Genomic DNA, 15,049 nt, shown 5'->3' on the forward strand with positions numbered 1-15,049 from the left:
AGTAGCTTTTGAGACCCTTATTGAACGAAGGAACATACCACCTTTAGAGCAGATCCATTACCTACGTAGGTATGTTGGAGACTCCGTTCGTGAAGTAATCGAAAACTTTTTCCTTATTGCAACAGATGACTCTTATTTTGATGCTAAAAAACTGTTAGACCAAAGGTATGGTGACCCGTTTATCGTTGGTAATGCTTTTCGTGACCGACTAGAAAAGTGGCCTTAGATAGCGTTTCGTGATAGCTTAGGATTGAGAAAATGTTCAGATTATATTAAACAGTGTCTTTCCGCAATGAAAACGATCAAGAATCTGAACGTTCTTAACGATGATCGTGAGAACCGAAAACTTTTATCAAAATTTCCCGACTGGATAGTTACACGATGGGGACGAATTGTCGCTCAACATAAAACTGATCATCATACATTTCCCTCATTTCAGACTTTTTCTGTGTTTATTGAACGAGAATCAACGATTGCGAACGATCCTGTTTCTTCTCTCAACTCTCTTAAAACAGATAGTACACCACGAAATACGGACACAAACTTTCGAAGTGTTAAAAATGACCGTGATACACCACGCAGAAATGCATTTGTAACGGAGACAAAGTCGACTAGTTATGATAGGACCAAAGAAGGTAACTCCGGTGCTAATAAGAATTGTTTCTTCTGTCACAAGAAACTACCTTGCAAAATCTGCACAAGAGCGTAAAGAATTTGCTAAGAGAACAGTGTTGTGCTTTGCTTGTTTAGGCTCTGGACATTTATCGAAACAGTGTAACAAACGCGCAACGTGCAGCATTTGCACAAAACGACATCCGACAGCCTTTCATGGAGATGTAGTAAAACAATATCCGAACAATTCAAAACAACCTACACCTTGTAATGAGGAAAAGGAACTTTATAAGTCTCAAACTGGTGCGGTTTTAATGGGCATAACCGAGTCATGTGGAAAAAGCTCGATGATTGTTCCTGTTTATCTCTCTCATACTGATAACCAACAACATGAAATACTAGTGTACGCACTTTTAGACACTCAGTCTGATACTACGTTCATTTTGGACAATACACGTCAAACTCTTGGACTTTCTGGTGCCGACGTGAAGCTGTCATTATCAACCATTCACAGAATTCAATAGTCGATAGCTGTAAGATAGATGGATTGATAGTAAGGGCCTACGATAGCGACAAGAAGATAACGCTACCGTCTACATTTGCCCGTGACATCTTACCGGCAAATAGAGCACATATACCTACTGGTGATATGGCGAGAAGATGACCGGAGTTAGAGAAGATTGCCAGTCAGTTGATGTCAGTAAGTGATTGCGAATTTGGACTACTTATAGGTTATAATTGCGCCCGTGCATTGACTCCTAGAGAGGTGATTCCGACAACTGATGATGGACCTTACGCACAGAAAACAGACCTCGGATGGGATATAGTTGGTATTGTGGATCCGAGCTGCATTGATAATGCATTAACTACACATTCTCACAGAATGATAGCGTTTGAAAGCCATGTATTATTTACTATTTGAAATTGTACAAAATTAGTAAGTCCCGTTGAAGTAGCGCGAATGATGGAACTCGATTTTTCCGAACGCACTCATGACAAACAGTCTATGTCATTTGATGACAAACGTTTTTTGAACATTCTTGAAAGCGGAATCAGAGTAAATGATGGACATTATGAAAACCCTTTGACCTTTAAAGGATCCGAACCGATATTACCGAGCAACAAGTCTCAAGCCATTCAGAGATTCAATCATCTTCGAAAGCGTTTACGCAATGATGCTCGATACCGAAATGACTATTTTAAGAGTATGGATGACTTAATAACAAAGGGATTTGCGGAGAAAGTTAAACCGTCTCAATCCGATAACGAAGGACATGTTTGGTACATACCACATCACGGAGTATATCATCCTCAGAAGCCCGAAAAAGTCCGTGTTGTGTTTGATTGTAGTTCTAGATACAAAGGTGAATCACTAAACGACTACTTGCTGCAAGGCCCAGACTTAACGAACTCGTTTGTAGGAGTGCTTTGTAGATTTCGTCAAGAACCAATTGCAGTTGTCTGCAATATTGAACAAATGATTTTACAGTTCAAAGTGAGAACTGAACACCAAGATTATTTACGATTTTTGTGTTGGGACAATTATAAAGATCTTTCGAAAGAACCGTGCGAATACAGGATGAACGTCCATTTATTTGGGGCCGCATCATCCCCAAGATGTGCCAATTTTGGACTTGAACAACTTGCTAATGATTATGAAGCCGATTTTGGTTCCGAAGTATCGAACTTTATTAGACGTGATTTTTACGTTAACGATGGTCTTAAATCTGTGTCAAACGTTACAGAAGCAGTAAACCTTATACATGGTAGTGTAGAAATGTGCAATAAGCGTGGTCTTCAGTTGCACAATTGTTTGTCAAATTCTAAGGATGTTTTAGCGCACATACCAGAAAAGGATCGTGCCAAACAGTTGAATTTAAACTTATCACATGATGAACTTCCTACGACAAAGACATAAGGAATTGAATGGTGTATTGAATTAGATGTGTTTCAATTTCGTATCACGCTCAACAACAAGCCGCCTACAAGGCGTGGAATGCTGTCTACATTAAGCGCAGTATATGATCCGCTAGGTATTATCTCACCCATCATTCTTGTTGGGAAACAGCTCTTGCAAGATTTATGTAAAGACAAACCGATTGGGATACCCCGTTACCGGAAGATATCCAGAACAAATGGGAAAGGTGGAAGCAAGACTTAATAGACCCTGAATTATTGAAAATCAATCGTTGCTTCAAACCGGTCGACTTTGGCGAAGTAAAATTCATAGAATTTCATCATTTTTCAGATGCTAGTTCAAATGGTTACGGTCAGTGTTCATACGTTCGCCTTTTCAACTTTAAACATCAAGTACATTGTGCTCTGGTTATTGGTAAATCTCGAGTGGTTCCGTTAAAGCCCATTACGATTCCCAAGTTAGAGCTTACGGCTGCAGTAATCGCCGTGAATATCAGTGCAATTTTGAGAGATGAACTTGAGTATTCCGATAAAAATGTCACTGAGTATTTCTGGACCGATAGTAACGTAGTACTAGGTTATATTGCGAATGATTCCAGTCGTTTTCATGTGTTTGTGGCTAACAGAGTACAACAGATTCGCGACAACACCGAACCATTTCAGTGGTATTATGTCAGTTCTACCGAAAAAACAACCGACATTGCTTCTCGTGGAGCTACACCGATCAAATTAAGAGAATCAAAGTGGTTTACGGGACCATATTTCTTATGGAATGCGGAACACGTAGTCAGAAAGGAATTATCGGATACGTTTAAACCGTTATTGAATGACCCGGAAGTTAGAAAAGTTAAAGTTATGTCTACAAGTACTTGTTTACCTCCTCCTGCGTCCATACTTGAACGTTTAGAATACTTTTCAGATTGGAACAGAGCTTGAAAATGCGTTGCTAGCAAAACGTCCGAAGGGAACCTGTTTATCCGTTAACGTGGAAGACATGCGACAAGCTGAACTTGGAATTGTCAAAAGGGTTCAAGACACTTTCTTCAAGGAAGAATTACTCATATTGCGTTCATTTGATTATGAAGGACCGTTTGAAGCCAACGACTCAGTTAACGTGCGAAACAATACTATGAAAAAGAAATCGTCTTTGTATAAACTTGACCCCTTTCTCGACCAGGACGGCATCATCCGAGTTGATGGCCGCATCCGACGTGCTGATCTGAGCATTAATTTGAAGCATCCTATTATATTACCTAGACATTCTCACGTCTACAAGTATTTACAATGATCCATTATTGAATTTTATTTTTGGACAATTATGTGTTTTCGGATCGCTATATGTTATTGAATGTCCTTTGTTTTGTTGGGCCAATCTCACGGTCATGCAGTGTATCGGTTGGTGTGGTGGTAGATCGTAAAGTTGATTTCTGCCGAGGGGTTGTCCCAAAGTATTGATCGAGTGGACTGTAGGTTGTTTGTTCCCTGTGATTTGGATGCAATTTTTCTGTTTCTTTCAAGTTTTGTTCAGGATACTGTTGTGTGGTTACTTCAGACTCTTTGATTTAGTTCTGGTACATGTGTCTTTGTCTCAAATGTATCTTTGGGGAGATCAGCATTTATACTGGTTTTTTCAGTATGTGGTGTATCTAACGAATTTAGTTTCGATTGTGTAGGTACCTCACCATTTGAAATCATCAGCAGATATAAATTAGTTTTTCTTTATTCATATTCTAACAGGCTTTCTTTTGCAACATATTTTGGTTTCCTGAGTACACCTTAATGAGTTTTTCCTCACTGTTATTGAATTAACAACAGATCTTTATATTCTCCATATTTCTCCAATAACTCTATGAAGTCCAGGCGGTTAGCTGTTATTGTCATTTAAATTGTTCTGTATAGGTAAGGCAATTGTTTATATATGGTTTTGAGCTACCAAAAAAATGTCAAATTATAATATGAATACAGGCTTGACGCAGAATATTCCACGATCAGGCTCTACATTATCATAAGTGTTGTTGTGTTTAAGTGCTAGGACATAGTCCGCCATTAATCAATGGTCGGATTTAAACTATTTTGACCACTAATGGTTTTCAAAGTAGATATCGTTATTTAGATCTACAATGGTAAGCAGACAGTTTCTTAGAATTCAATTATCGTTTTATTTTTTGGTTATAATAAATGAATTCCACATCTGTACATTACTGTACCAAGTTCACCCATCATTGTAAAAAAAACGGAATTTGATGAAACTGTTATCATAGTACTCGAGAGGTTAAGCGCTATAAAACCAGGTTTAATCTCCCATTTTCTACATTTGAAAATGCCTGTACCAAGTCAGAAATATTACAAGTTCTTGTCCATTCGTTTTTTATGTATTTTTGTTTTATTTTGCCATGTGATTATGTACTTTCCGGATTTTCCTCCAAGTTCAGTATTTTTGTGATTTAATTTTTTCTACCAATTGATGTGCTATTTCCAGGACCTTTGAAATCAGTGGTCAGCCATCCAAACCGGAAATGGATTTCATGGGTTTTAATTTGTATATGTTGATTTACCTATATGCAATAAAAAATCGAGTTTACCTTCATCCATATTTGTAATTGGTATTGAAGAGAAGAAAGCATAACGTGTCTTATAGAAAATGTATATCAGCTTAAAAATTATGGATGGCAACCCTACTTTGTCAGTTAATGACAACGGTTTCTATTTTACCATTAAAACAAAAAAAGCTCGATGGCCTTATTGAGCCACAGGAGTCAGTTGGGCAGAAGGCCAATGGTCTCAGAAAAAACAAATAGTTTCATGGATCTGGGCAGAGAAAAATAAATATCTACATGAAAACTGTATACAAGCCACGTTTATTTCATGCAACATGAGTATGCCTGCCAACCCTTTTAAAATGAAGAATATGATTTCCTAACCGCTGTCCTAAGTATATTAGCTTAAAAGAAAAAAAAACAAATGAAAAATTGAAATATTGTATCAAATTTAACCAACAACTTTATTTAATAAAAAAAAACGATTAATTATTAAAAAAATATTTTAGTTTTGAATTAAATAAATAAATTAATTAAATAAATAATTTTGCTATTTTAATTGTACATTTAAACTCTTTGAAACAAAGCACAAGTAAAAATATAACTACGTTTTATATTAGAATTGAACAAACTAATTGTAAATAGTTCAAATTAAATATATAATCGGTAAAATCATTAATTGCTTTGAGGGAGCTTAGTTTGAATTGTCACGTTTTCATACTTTTAAGTTCAAAGTCAAATCTCGTGCATCTTTCATATAAATACTGGTGCTTCAACTGTTTTATTTTATTACTGCAAGTAACATACGTTTGAATTCATGTATGATCAAAGGAAAAAATCGAAGTTTACCCATGCAAAATTAAATGGCCCAGTTTCATCTTTAATATAAAAAAGAAGATGTGGTATGATTGCCAATGAGATGATCGGAAATAAAATCACTAATACAATATGTCATTTATATTAAAACGCATTGGTCAACTAATAATTTAAAAATATGAAAAATTGAAGGACTTTTGTGTTAAAATCATTTCGAAATCGGAAGTTGTTGATCTATTTACAAAGAAAATTTACTTATCCAATACAAAAAAAAAATGGAAAATGGTGTGAGCAAAAAATAATATCTTAATTTCGTCTCCTTTTCTCCAGTTCAAACCAGCTCGACTAGTAAAGTGTACAAATTTTCAAAGAAATGTTATAATTATTCTATAGAATTTTTCCCTTTTTTTATTGCGTACACTGACTCACTTTTTTCAAATGTTTTTAATATTTTGTAATACCACAAAAGCTTGAAATTTTTTTTTTTAGTTAATTCTGTTTTTTAACTGCTAAAATTACTGTTAAATAGACTTAGTATACTAAATTTGAACATCTGTCAAATGAATGTATATTCATACATGTAATCTTAGAAAAATAACTAGGAAACGAAATTATATCAAGAATAAATCACCAAATATGCATAAATTCCAGGGTTTACTTATTGCCTAAACTTATGTTCGGCAATAGGATGAAAAATCATCATCAAACTTCAGGAAATAAACATTTCAGACACTAACTTAATGCCTAGAGGTAAGCTAATTGCATATGATTTAAGCTTAATGCCTAATTTTACCTATTGTCGCTAACATATATATACTTTGAATATGTTTACATTTTCACGCAGCTATAAATGCATTTAAGAAACAATATTTTAGAGGAATACAGTTCTTCACCGTCCTTATATATGTAGGTGTGTGTTTGTATGTGTACTAAATAAACAGCAAAAAATGTAATACAGCTATTTGCTGTTAGAGTGACAGACAGGGTGTACATGAACATTCGTCATTGTACATTCTGGAAATGTATAGTGTATATATATATATTGCATCTTATATATGTAAACAGATCTTTGCTGAACATAGTCACCAATCTTTATAAGTGATAAGACTCGGAAGAGACAGTGTGTTTCTGAGTGTTCCTGGTAAATGGATTATGTGTCATCATCACGTCTTTACTAAACAGTTTTACCGCTGTGAAATCAACGTTTTATTCTTTTAATGCATCTATATTTTTTAATTAGAAATATTAAATCATGTGAACCAAATTCAGAAAACATAAGTATTTCACTGGATTTATCTGCTGAATATGTCCAGGACCTTTTACAAATATCACCGAAGACGCATATTGTATCTATTCATGTCGCAGAAACATATCTTACAAGATGTACGGATAATCTTGGATAATGATCGTAACTCTATAAGAAGTCATTTTCAGTATGGAAATATATACGAAACTGTCAGTAACTCGGTTACAGTAACATTATATGTAAGTACTGGTACAATTAATGTTCAAGGTCGCAATGTTTATAATACGATTGAAACTTTTGTAGCAAACTGTGAATCCCTCGTAAATGAGTCATACATGTACTACACATATACCTGGTAATATAAAATATTCATAAAAAGAGCATCTCAGCATTTACTTATTTGGTGCTGAATATTTACATTACATCATATAAAAGTCTTTAATACACTTCTACAATAACGATATTTAATGACACTTGCTAGTAACTTTTAATTTCAGGGTACCTGGGATGAATCCAGTAAGAGAGAGACCTCTCTACAAGGACATACAAAAACTAAATCAAACCGGTCAAAGAACCATCTAGAAAATCTACCAGGACTAGTAAACCAGACAAAATACCTGGTATAATAGCTATTATTGTTTATCAGATAATTGAATTTAAAGAGGCTACTGGCGTGTGTTGTTTTTGGATTATAATGTTTTCTTATTATAAATGAAAAGAGTCCGCTTACACTGCCTTATATTTAGGAACGCCTCTTTCTGTTAAGAATGATTGCTATCACGTGCATTTTGTTCTCACGAGTGTACCGCACGTTATAACTTTCTCACTTATCATCTGTTAGCTCCATACAAACATTTTGTTATACAAAAATTATTTTTTTTTACTTCGTCTATATTCCTGTTTTTTGTGCAATTTTTACCTGTCTAGTTATTTTTGCCAGAGGATCATCTCAAACAAACATTTTGTTGACATTAGAGTTTTTTTATACCGAAGAAACATTAGCCTGTATTAAAAGTGTGACGTTCCATTGTCTAAATTACGAGCCATCCTAGTCGTTCGTTAGCTGACCAGTTTCAAAATGTAGTGCCTTCCTAGTTTTTCATTTGCTTTCCAATCTACCATGCCAAGAGGGAATTCGAAGAAAGGGACTCCAGCTGGAGGGCAGGGATAAAACGACGAAGATTGGCCGACCCCAAAGGAGAAAGAACAAACTAGTGCAGTTAATCCCAGATCATCTGGTCAGCTGCAGTCAACTGTTTAGATAATGGGACATTCTACTACCCATTGGGATAGCATACCAGCTGCTAGCCGATCTGGTTGGAAAAACCTTAATTTGGATAGGCTAGGAGTAGAAGTAAAATGGAAAACAAAATCAGGAATGACATGGAAAGATCTGGATTCACATTTTGAAAGTGAAATTAAAAAGTGGCCAGCCCCTAAACATATATTTATACATCTAGGTGCAAATGATTTAGTATTTATGAATTATGAGTTAATAGAAACATTACACGTTCTGTTGTAAGAATAACAGTTTTCGCACCCGACATCAGAATAATATTGTCAGATATTTTACCAAGGCCTATTGACATGGAACATTAATGCCAATTTTAGTAGAAATAGCAAGAAAAGAGTCAATTGTGCCGTAAGATCGTTTATGAAGACCGAAGGTCGATATATTTCAGGTTTCCAGCTATCAAAGCCTCTGAATCCAATTTATTCATAAGTCACAAGTCGGTATTGGCATTTTCTTAAATACCTTTCAGGCTGTCATTGAAACTTTCGTACTCGGTGTTGATGAGGTTTTCCCACCAGATAAATAAGCGCAGAGACTGTTTGGCGGTGGATGTGGATTTTTAAGACCCCCATTCATTGGGGGGGTCAGGGAGACAATAAGCGGACTGGGAACTGTCCCCCTCTGGCACATATCTCTACCATACCGGCTCTTTAGTGGAGGTATCAAATAATTTCCAAGGGTTCACTCTTGTCATCAAGACAAATCCCCTCCACCTTTGGTATAAGAAAGGTGTCATCTCCGCAGTACACGTAATTCAGGTTGTTTGCATTTAAAATATCGGAGAGACTGTTGTTTTCAGAGGGGAGAAATTTTTTGACACTTATGTTATCATAGTCATCAATATGTTCTTTTCAATCCTTTGGCTATCGGTTTGTTTGTCTCCCTGGATCTGGTTAAACATTTTATCTGCGGCCTATCAAATATCCACACATACATATTTTGTACACATACCAAGTATTCTTTATTCTTTCTACAATTTGTAATGTCGGTTTTTTTCAGCGCCAGTAGTCCGTTAATAAACAACACTTTTACAAGGAACCCCATTTGCAGAATGTTGTTACATAACCAGATGTTATAAAATATGGAAGACACTGGAACAAGTAATAATTCTAATTAAATATGGAAGACACTGGAACAAGTAATAATTATAATTACATGTACGATATTGGGACATCTGTTATGATACACTGCTAATGCAGTTTTTGGCCTTAATGTCACCTCACTTCCGTATCAGATACAGTAAAAACTCTCAATAATCAGTCATCTGACCTCCAAGATCCCTTAAAAGGTAGTGCGGTATACCATCATGCATTGCCACTACAAAATGCACGTGTAGATGGGGATCCGCGATCCCATGATGCACAAAAATAAACAATAATAAAAACACGCCCAGTAACGACAATCGTGTTTTGATTGGAATGGTTTCAAAATTATCATCGACTGTACAGTCCCTACAACAGAAGGTTTTAGGCTGAACAGGAAAGGTGAATTTATTACTTCAAGCCAGAAATGAAAATACCAGTACTAGTAGAATCGCAGAAACACCAAATGCATATGTCTCCGCTCCGGTGGATAATGTATCCAATATCATCAATCATAACTCTACAAATTAGGTCAATCTTGTTTAAATTTTAATCTACAGTCCGCATACAATGCATTGCAAAATACACGAATTACACCGAACTCAACCACAGGGAGCGAGGAACAGCTTTTAAATATGGGAAATTCAGGCAACATTGTGAGAACAGCACATGGCTATTCTGCAGAAACTCTACCGTTTGTGGAAACAATATCACCCCAGTTACGAAAGAATATTATATCAGGTATGGACATCAATCTAACATCTTTATTGATACCATACTATTCTGGTTCAGGAACACACGAGTTAAGCTTGTGTGAAGACAAAAACAATAAATCTGACCCTAGGAGTTGAAGATCATTGTCTCTGGGCGAATTTATTCAGGCTTTTGGGATTTATAAGAACATAATGTGTACAAAATTTCCTCACCGTAGGAGTGAGCTGGATCTTTATGAACGTGAGTTGGTTGATATGGCCACCAGGTATCCGGGTAAGGGATTTTACCAGTACCATAAACGGTTTACTGCTGATGCGGCAGCTAATTTAAGGCATAACAATATTCCTGTTGACTGGTCTATCAGAAATAACACTTTATTTTGCAATATTTTAGCGAACATTAAACCTAACACATGTAGCATTTGCAGTAGCACTTTTCACTCAAGTAGTTATAATTTTAATCAGTCAAACAACAGCAATAGGAATACGACAGGGTCAAACATGTCAGATCAAGACATACACGACAGGGAGCGTTCTTATCAAGGGGGGAAGGAAATTTGTAATAATTTCAACGGGAAAACAGGTTGTTTTAGACCTCATTGTAGAAATTTACATAATTGTCTAAGTTGTTATAGAGAGCACTCTTTACGAGTTCAAAAAACGAGGCACTAGGACCCAAAAAATCGGGTCCAATATGCAGAGAAGAATTTAAACGATCAAGCGTCGCTTAGTTTATGAGTAACAACACCCATAGTGATAAGTAATTTAGTTCATGAATTAGAAAATCATCCAAATAAGAATTTAAGAATTACCTAGTTTCTTGGTTAAGTCAATGTTTTTCCACAGATATTACAACATTACCATCTACGTCTAGTTAGTGCAAAAACATAAGATCAGCGTTATCTCAACCAGCACACGTTTCAAAATAAATAGAGACGGAGTAGAAAAAGGTTTTTATGAAGGACCCTTTGATATTATTCCATTTAAACATTACCGCATTAATGTTGGCGGCCATCTTGGATAATGGATCGGCTACAAAGTAACAACACTTGGTCAGCACATTATAAGGAACATTCAGGCTATGTTTGGTTTCATTCCATTCAGTGGTTCTCTAAAAGAAGTCATTTGTATGCATTTTCAATAGGGTCCTTTGTTAAACTAAGTAGTAGACATATTTAATTAATTCATTACTAATAATGATCTCAAACTCCATGACCAATACGACATCTAGAAATAACACACAGATCTTTTCTGCACATAAAACTATTAACAGATATACCTAAATTAGTTTTAATTTCATGTTATTTATTATCATCTTGTTTACTCCATTCATTTTTCAATATATCAAAAAAAACTATTCTCTAATATTAGATTTAAAATCGGTATATGGTATATCACAGTTAGATAAAAGAGTCACCCCAGGGCATTCTTTGTCTCAAAGTCTACAATTGTGTTTTTAGAGAATGCATATTGGTTTGAGCATGATTCCCAGTTAGAATAAGAAGCCTGTTACATGTGCAGTTTGATGCATAGGAAATATAGATGTCACCGAGTCCGTGTTTCTCTAATAGCTGCAAATTGTGAAACAGTGGATTAATTAATTATTTTGTATTTGTTATTTATTTATTTTCGGAAATAATAAATGTCACTTCCATGGAAATGATGTGATGTTCTGATTAAATCGGACAAGATGAAAATTGTACATTGTACAAATAGGAAACTTACAATATCTATTAAGGAATGATCACATTACTGGATGACTGCATACCATGGAAAAGCATGATAATGATTCATTTGAAATATCAATAATGAATTTGGAATAACAAGATTTCATAGTTTCAGTACAATCATGCATTGTATCTGAATTCCATGAATACCTTGGATAATTATTCATTTAAAATAGAAATTGGAATAATGTGTTAGCCTTTTCTTCCTTTGTGGTAACAATAACTAAAACAATCATACATCCGGATAGACAGCCACGTGTGTTGAAAATGTTTTGAACCAATTGTAACAGCAGCAAGTGTAATAAATCACGGTACTGCTTGTTTTAGACACATTCTGTGCTGGTAGGACCCACAAGTATTTGTAAAATCATTAGGCAATAACTAATGTAACTCTAAATGTTTACACATTGATGATTTTATCATGTTATCAGGGGTTAACAGTTGTGATAACGATGAACGGATCGTGTCCGAATCGGGTTTAGGTCAGTTATTATAAAGTCTGGACCTAACAAACCTAAGCTAGAGTCATTAAATGTAAACCAATGGTCAATGGCAAACTTTGCGACTATATGTAAGTTATGAGAAGAGGGTCATCTAGCCCAGAATAACATACTGGACTACTTATCATATGTCACTCGTACATATCAGTTGTTTCTTTCTCATGATGTAACATCGGTTCCCTTTTATGATAGAGTTTCGCAGGTTGCAATAATTTCAACCTGTGATACTTCTAAGTTAAGATGGGGATCTAATGTACCACATATTCAAACTGCGTTTTTGAAATCAAAGGGTAGTGATTCTAACAAGTTTTCAAAACCTCTAGAGTCTACTTTAAACCATTTTCTTTTCGCACAGCTGATGAGAAAGACAAAAATCATAAAAGATAATTACATAATGATGGGAGGCCAACTTTGGTTCAATATTGCATTCCGTTTTGCGGTTCTATAAAAGAAGACAGTTATAAGTATTTTTCATTGGGTCCAATAAAAAAACTAATCCCCCACTGGCAGTAATCTTGGCTGATGGTTCAGCTTCAAAGTGACAACACTTGGTCAACACCTCATTAAGACATGTGTATGTATTTCCCATAGGGTTCTATGTTAAACTAAGACCCCCGATGGCAGACATCTTGAATGATGGATCGGCTAAAAAGTAACACTTGGTCAGCACCTCAAAAGTAAAAATTATGTTATTATTGGTTATATTCCATTCAGTGATTCTCTAATAGAAGACATGTGTATGCATTTCCTATAGGGTCCGATGTTAAACTAAGTACACACTGGTGGCCATCTTGGATGATACGCCGGGTGATGAGAATAGTTCACTTGGCCCTTCGAGCCAGGTGAGCTAAAAATGGTGGCAGTTAAGTTGGGTATGGACCACGAAGAATGTCGTCAAAGTTATGCAAGACATCAGACACAACAGCACTTAGACTTTACACAAAGTGATTCTCATGATAGCAGTGAAAATCCCTTCCTTGGAAAAAATCTAGATGGAATCACACATTGCCAGTGGTGTGGTCATGGTATTGTGGAGATTAAATGTCCATATAAACACAAATGCTATACTTTTGAACGTGCTGCAGCAACTTGCTCCACTTTCTGTCTTGACAAAACCTTGCATTTGACAACTAAACATATATATTTTACACAGATACAGTTCAAGATGTATATTGTGAAAGTAAATTACAGTGACTTTGTTGTTTATACGAAATGTAAGCTGTTACCTAGTTTAGTTATTCGCGTGCTAATAGACACCTACAATTAATCTGCAATTAAATGAAAGTAAAATGTAACAGGTTTATCGAAGACTACCTTGTGAAAGAAAAATAATTACCCGAGACCTTGAAAACCAACCTGCCATAACTTCAACTACAAAAGATGACAACAACAACAACGTGACAGAAACATGATACCTTTGTTCTGAACCAGAATATGAATGTATGATCAAATGTGAAAACATAGAATGTCCATATCAATGGTTTCACTACAAGTGCGTGAACATCAGACGTAAGCCAAGAGGAAAGGTGTACTACTTGAACACTGAACATCAGACCTTTTGATAATGACAATAAGACTGACATTATAATGAGACTTAAATAGACATTCTCTAATTCTATTTCATATATATTAATATAAATTATTATTTGTTGGTTGTTTAACGTCCAGTGAAAAATAATGCATGCATGTTCAAGACGAGAACAAGTTAACAATAAATACAATAGGTAGGTCTGGTCTCAATAAAGGCCATTCGGGATGATGGTCGGGGAAATTTGGACTGCCACAGGAAAATGAGGGTATTTTGGATAGGGAGAGAAATTTTGCCTTGCAACAGGCCACCGACGAACCCCTCAAAGAGTTGTTACAAGAGTTCTTAACGTGCAAGGAGCGTGGTACTCTCTTTACATCAGGCATCGTATTTAACGTCCACAGTCTGACCAGACGTGACTGCAACTTTGATACATCCCGGACAGCCAAACGGACGCCCCACTTCGGCAAGCGTTTAACTGCCGGTAGGGAAAAGACCAAGTGACCATTCTTCTATTTGTACACGGACAGAAAGTCACAGGACATAAAGTCACAAATAATTTGTTGACAATTGTTTGAATATATATATATATATAAGAGAAATAATTACTTTTTAATACATATATTCATATCGAAGATTAGGAAATGTGTCATAATACTTGAATCAATATTTATTTAATTTTTAATCATGCAAAATATATATTTCTTGGCACGATAAAGCCATTTAAGTGCCAAGCCACTTTGACTTTTAGTGTTTTTTTAACAATTATTTGATAAATTGTGTTAAAAAAGTTGGTTTACATACAGTAGTTCAAGAAAAACACATAAATGTTTTTGTAGAAATAAGCGGTTTTTCTTCAAATAATTAATCAGAAAAACTGAATTGTGACTTTTGTCTGTGACTTTCTGTCCTACATTCCTTCTATTCCTCAGTCACCCTTTTCATGATTAAATTTTAACATTTTTCATTTATCAAGGCTTATGAACATTTGCTTATCTTAAAGATAAATATATGTTACAAACAGACAATCTTTCTCTCATATATTCAAGCATTTGTCAGCAAATTGTTTCAGACTTT

The 15,049-nt window shown here is 35.3% G+C and overlaps 1 protein-coding gene across 1 annotated transcript; it reads left to right on the top strand.

The window, feature by feature from the left end:
* The first annotated feature begins 2,608 nt into the window (after nt 1-2,608).
* LOC134718184 (uncharacterized) lies at nt 2,609-3,465 on the top strand. The gene is made up of 2 exons (XM_063580676.1): nt 2,609-2,645; nt 2,861-3,465. The coding sequence occupies exons 1-2, from the start codon at nt 2,609-2,611 to the stop codon at nt 3,463-3,465; spliced, it is 642 nt and encodes a 213-aa protein (XP_063436746.1).
* The last annotated feature ends 11,584 nt before the right edge of the window (nt 3,466-15,049 follow it).

This window comes from Mytilus trossulus, chromosome 5 (assembly GCF_036588685.1).
Source record: "Mytilus trossulus isolate FHL-02 chromosome 5, PNRI_Mtr1.1.1.hap1, whole genome shotgun sequence".
In the NCBI taxonomy this organism is placed as follows: domain Eukaryota; kingdom Metazoa; phylum Mollusca; class Bivalvia; order Mytilida; family Mytilidae; genus Mytilus; species Mytilus trossulus.

What these genes read in the sequence shown, in the direction of transcription:
- LOC134718184 (XM_063580676.1), top strand. Translation starts at nt 2,609, where the DNA reads ATGCTGTCTACATTAAGCGCAGTATATGATCCGCTAG. An exon ending in CGCAGTATATGATCCGCTAG is followed by an intron (nt 2,646 to 2,860) that starts GTATTATCTCAC and finishes ATCATTTTTCAG; the next exon opens with ATGCTAGTTCAAATGGTTAC.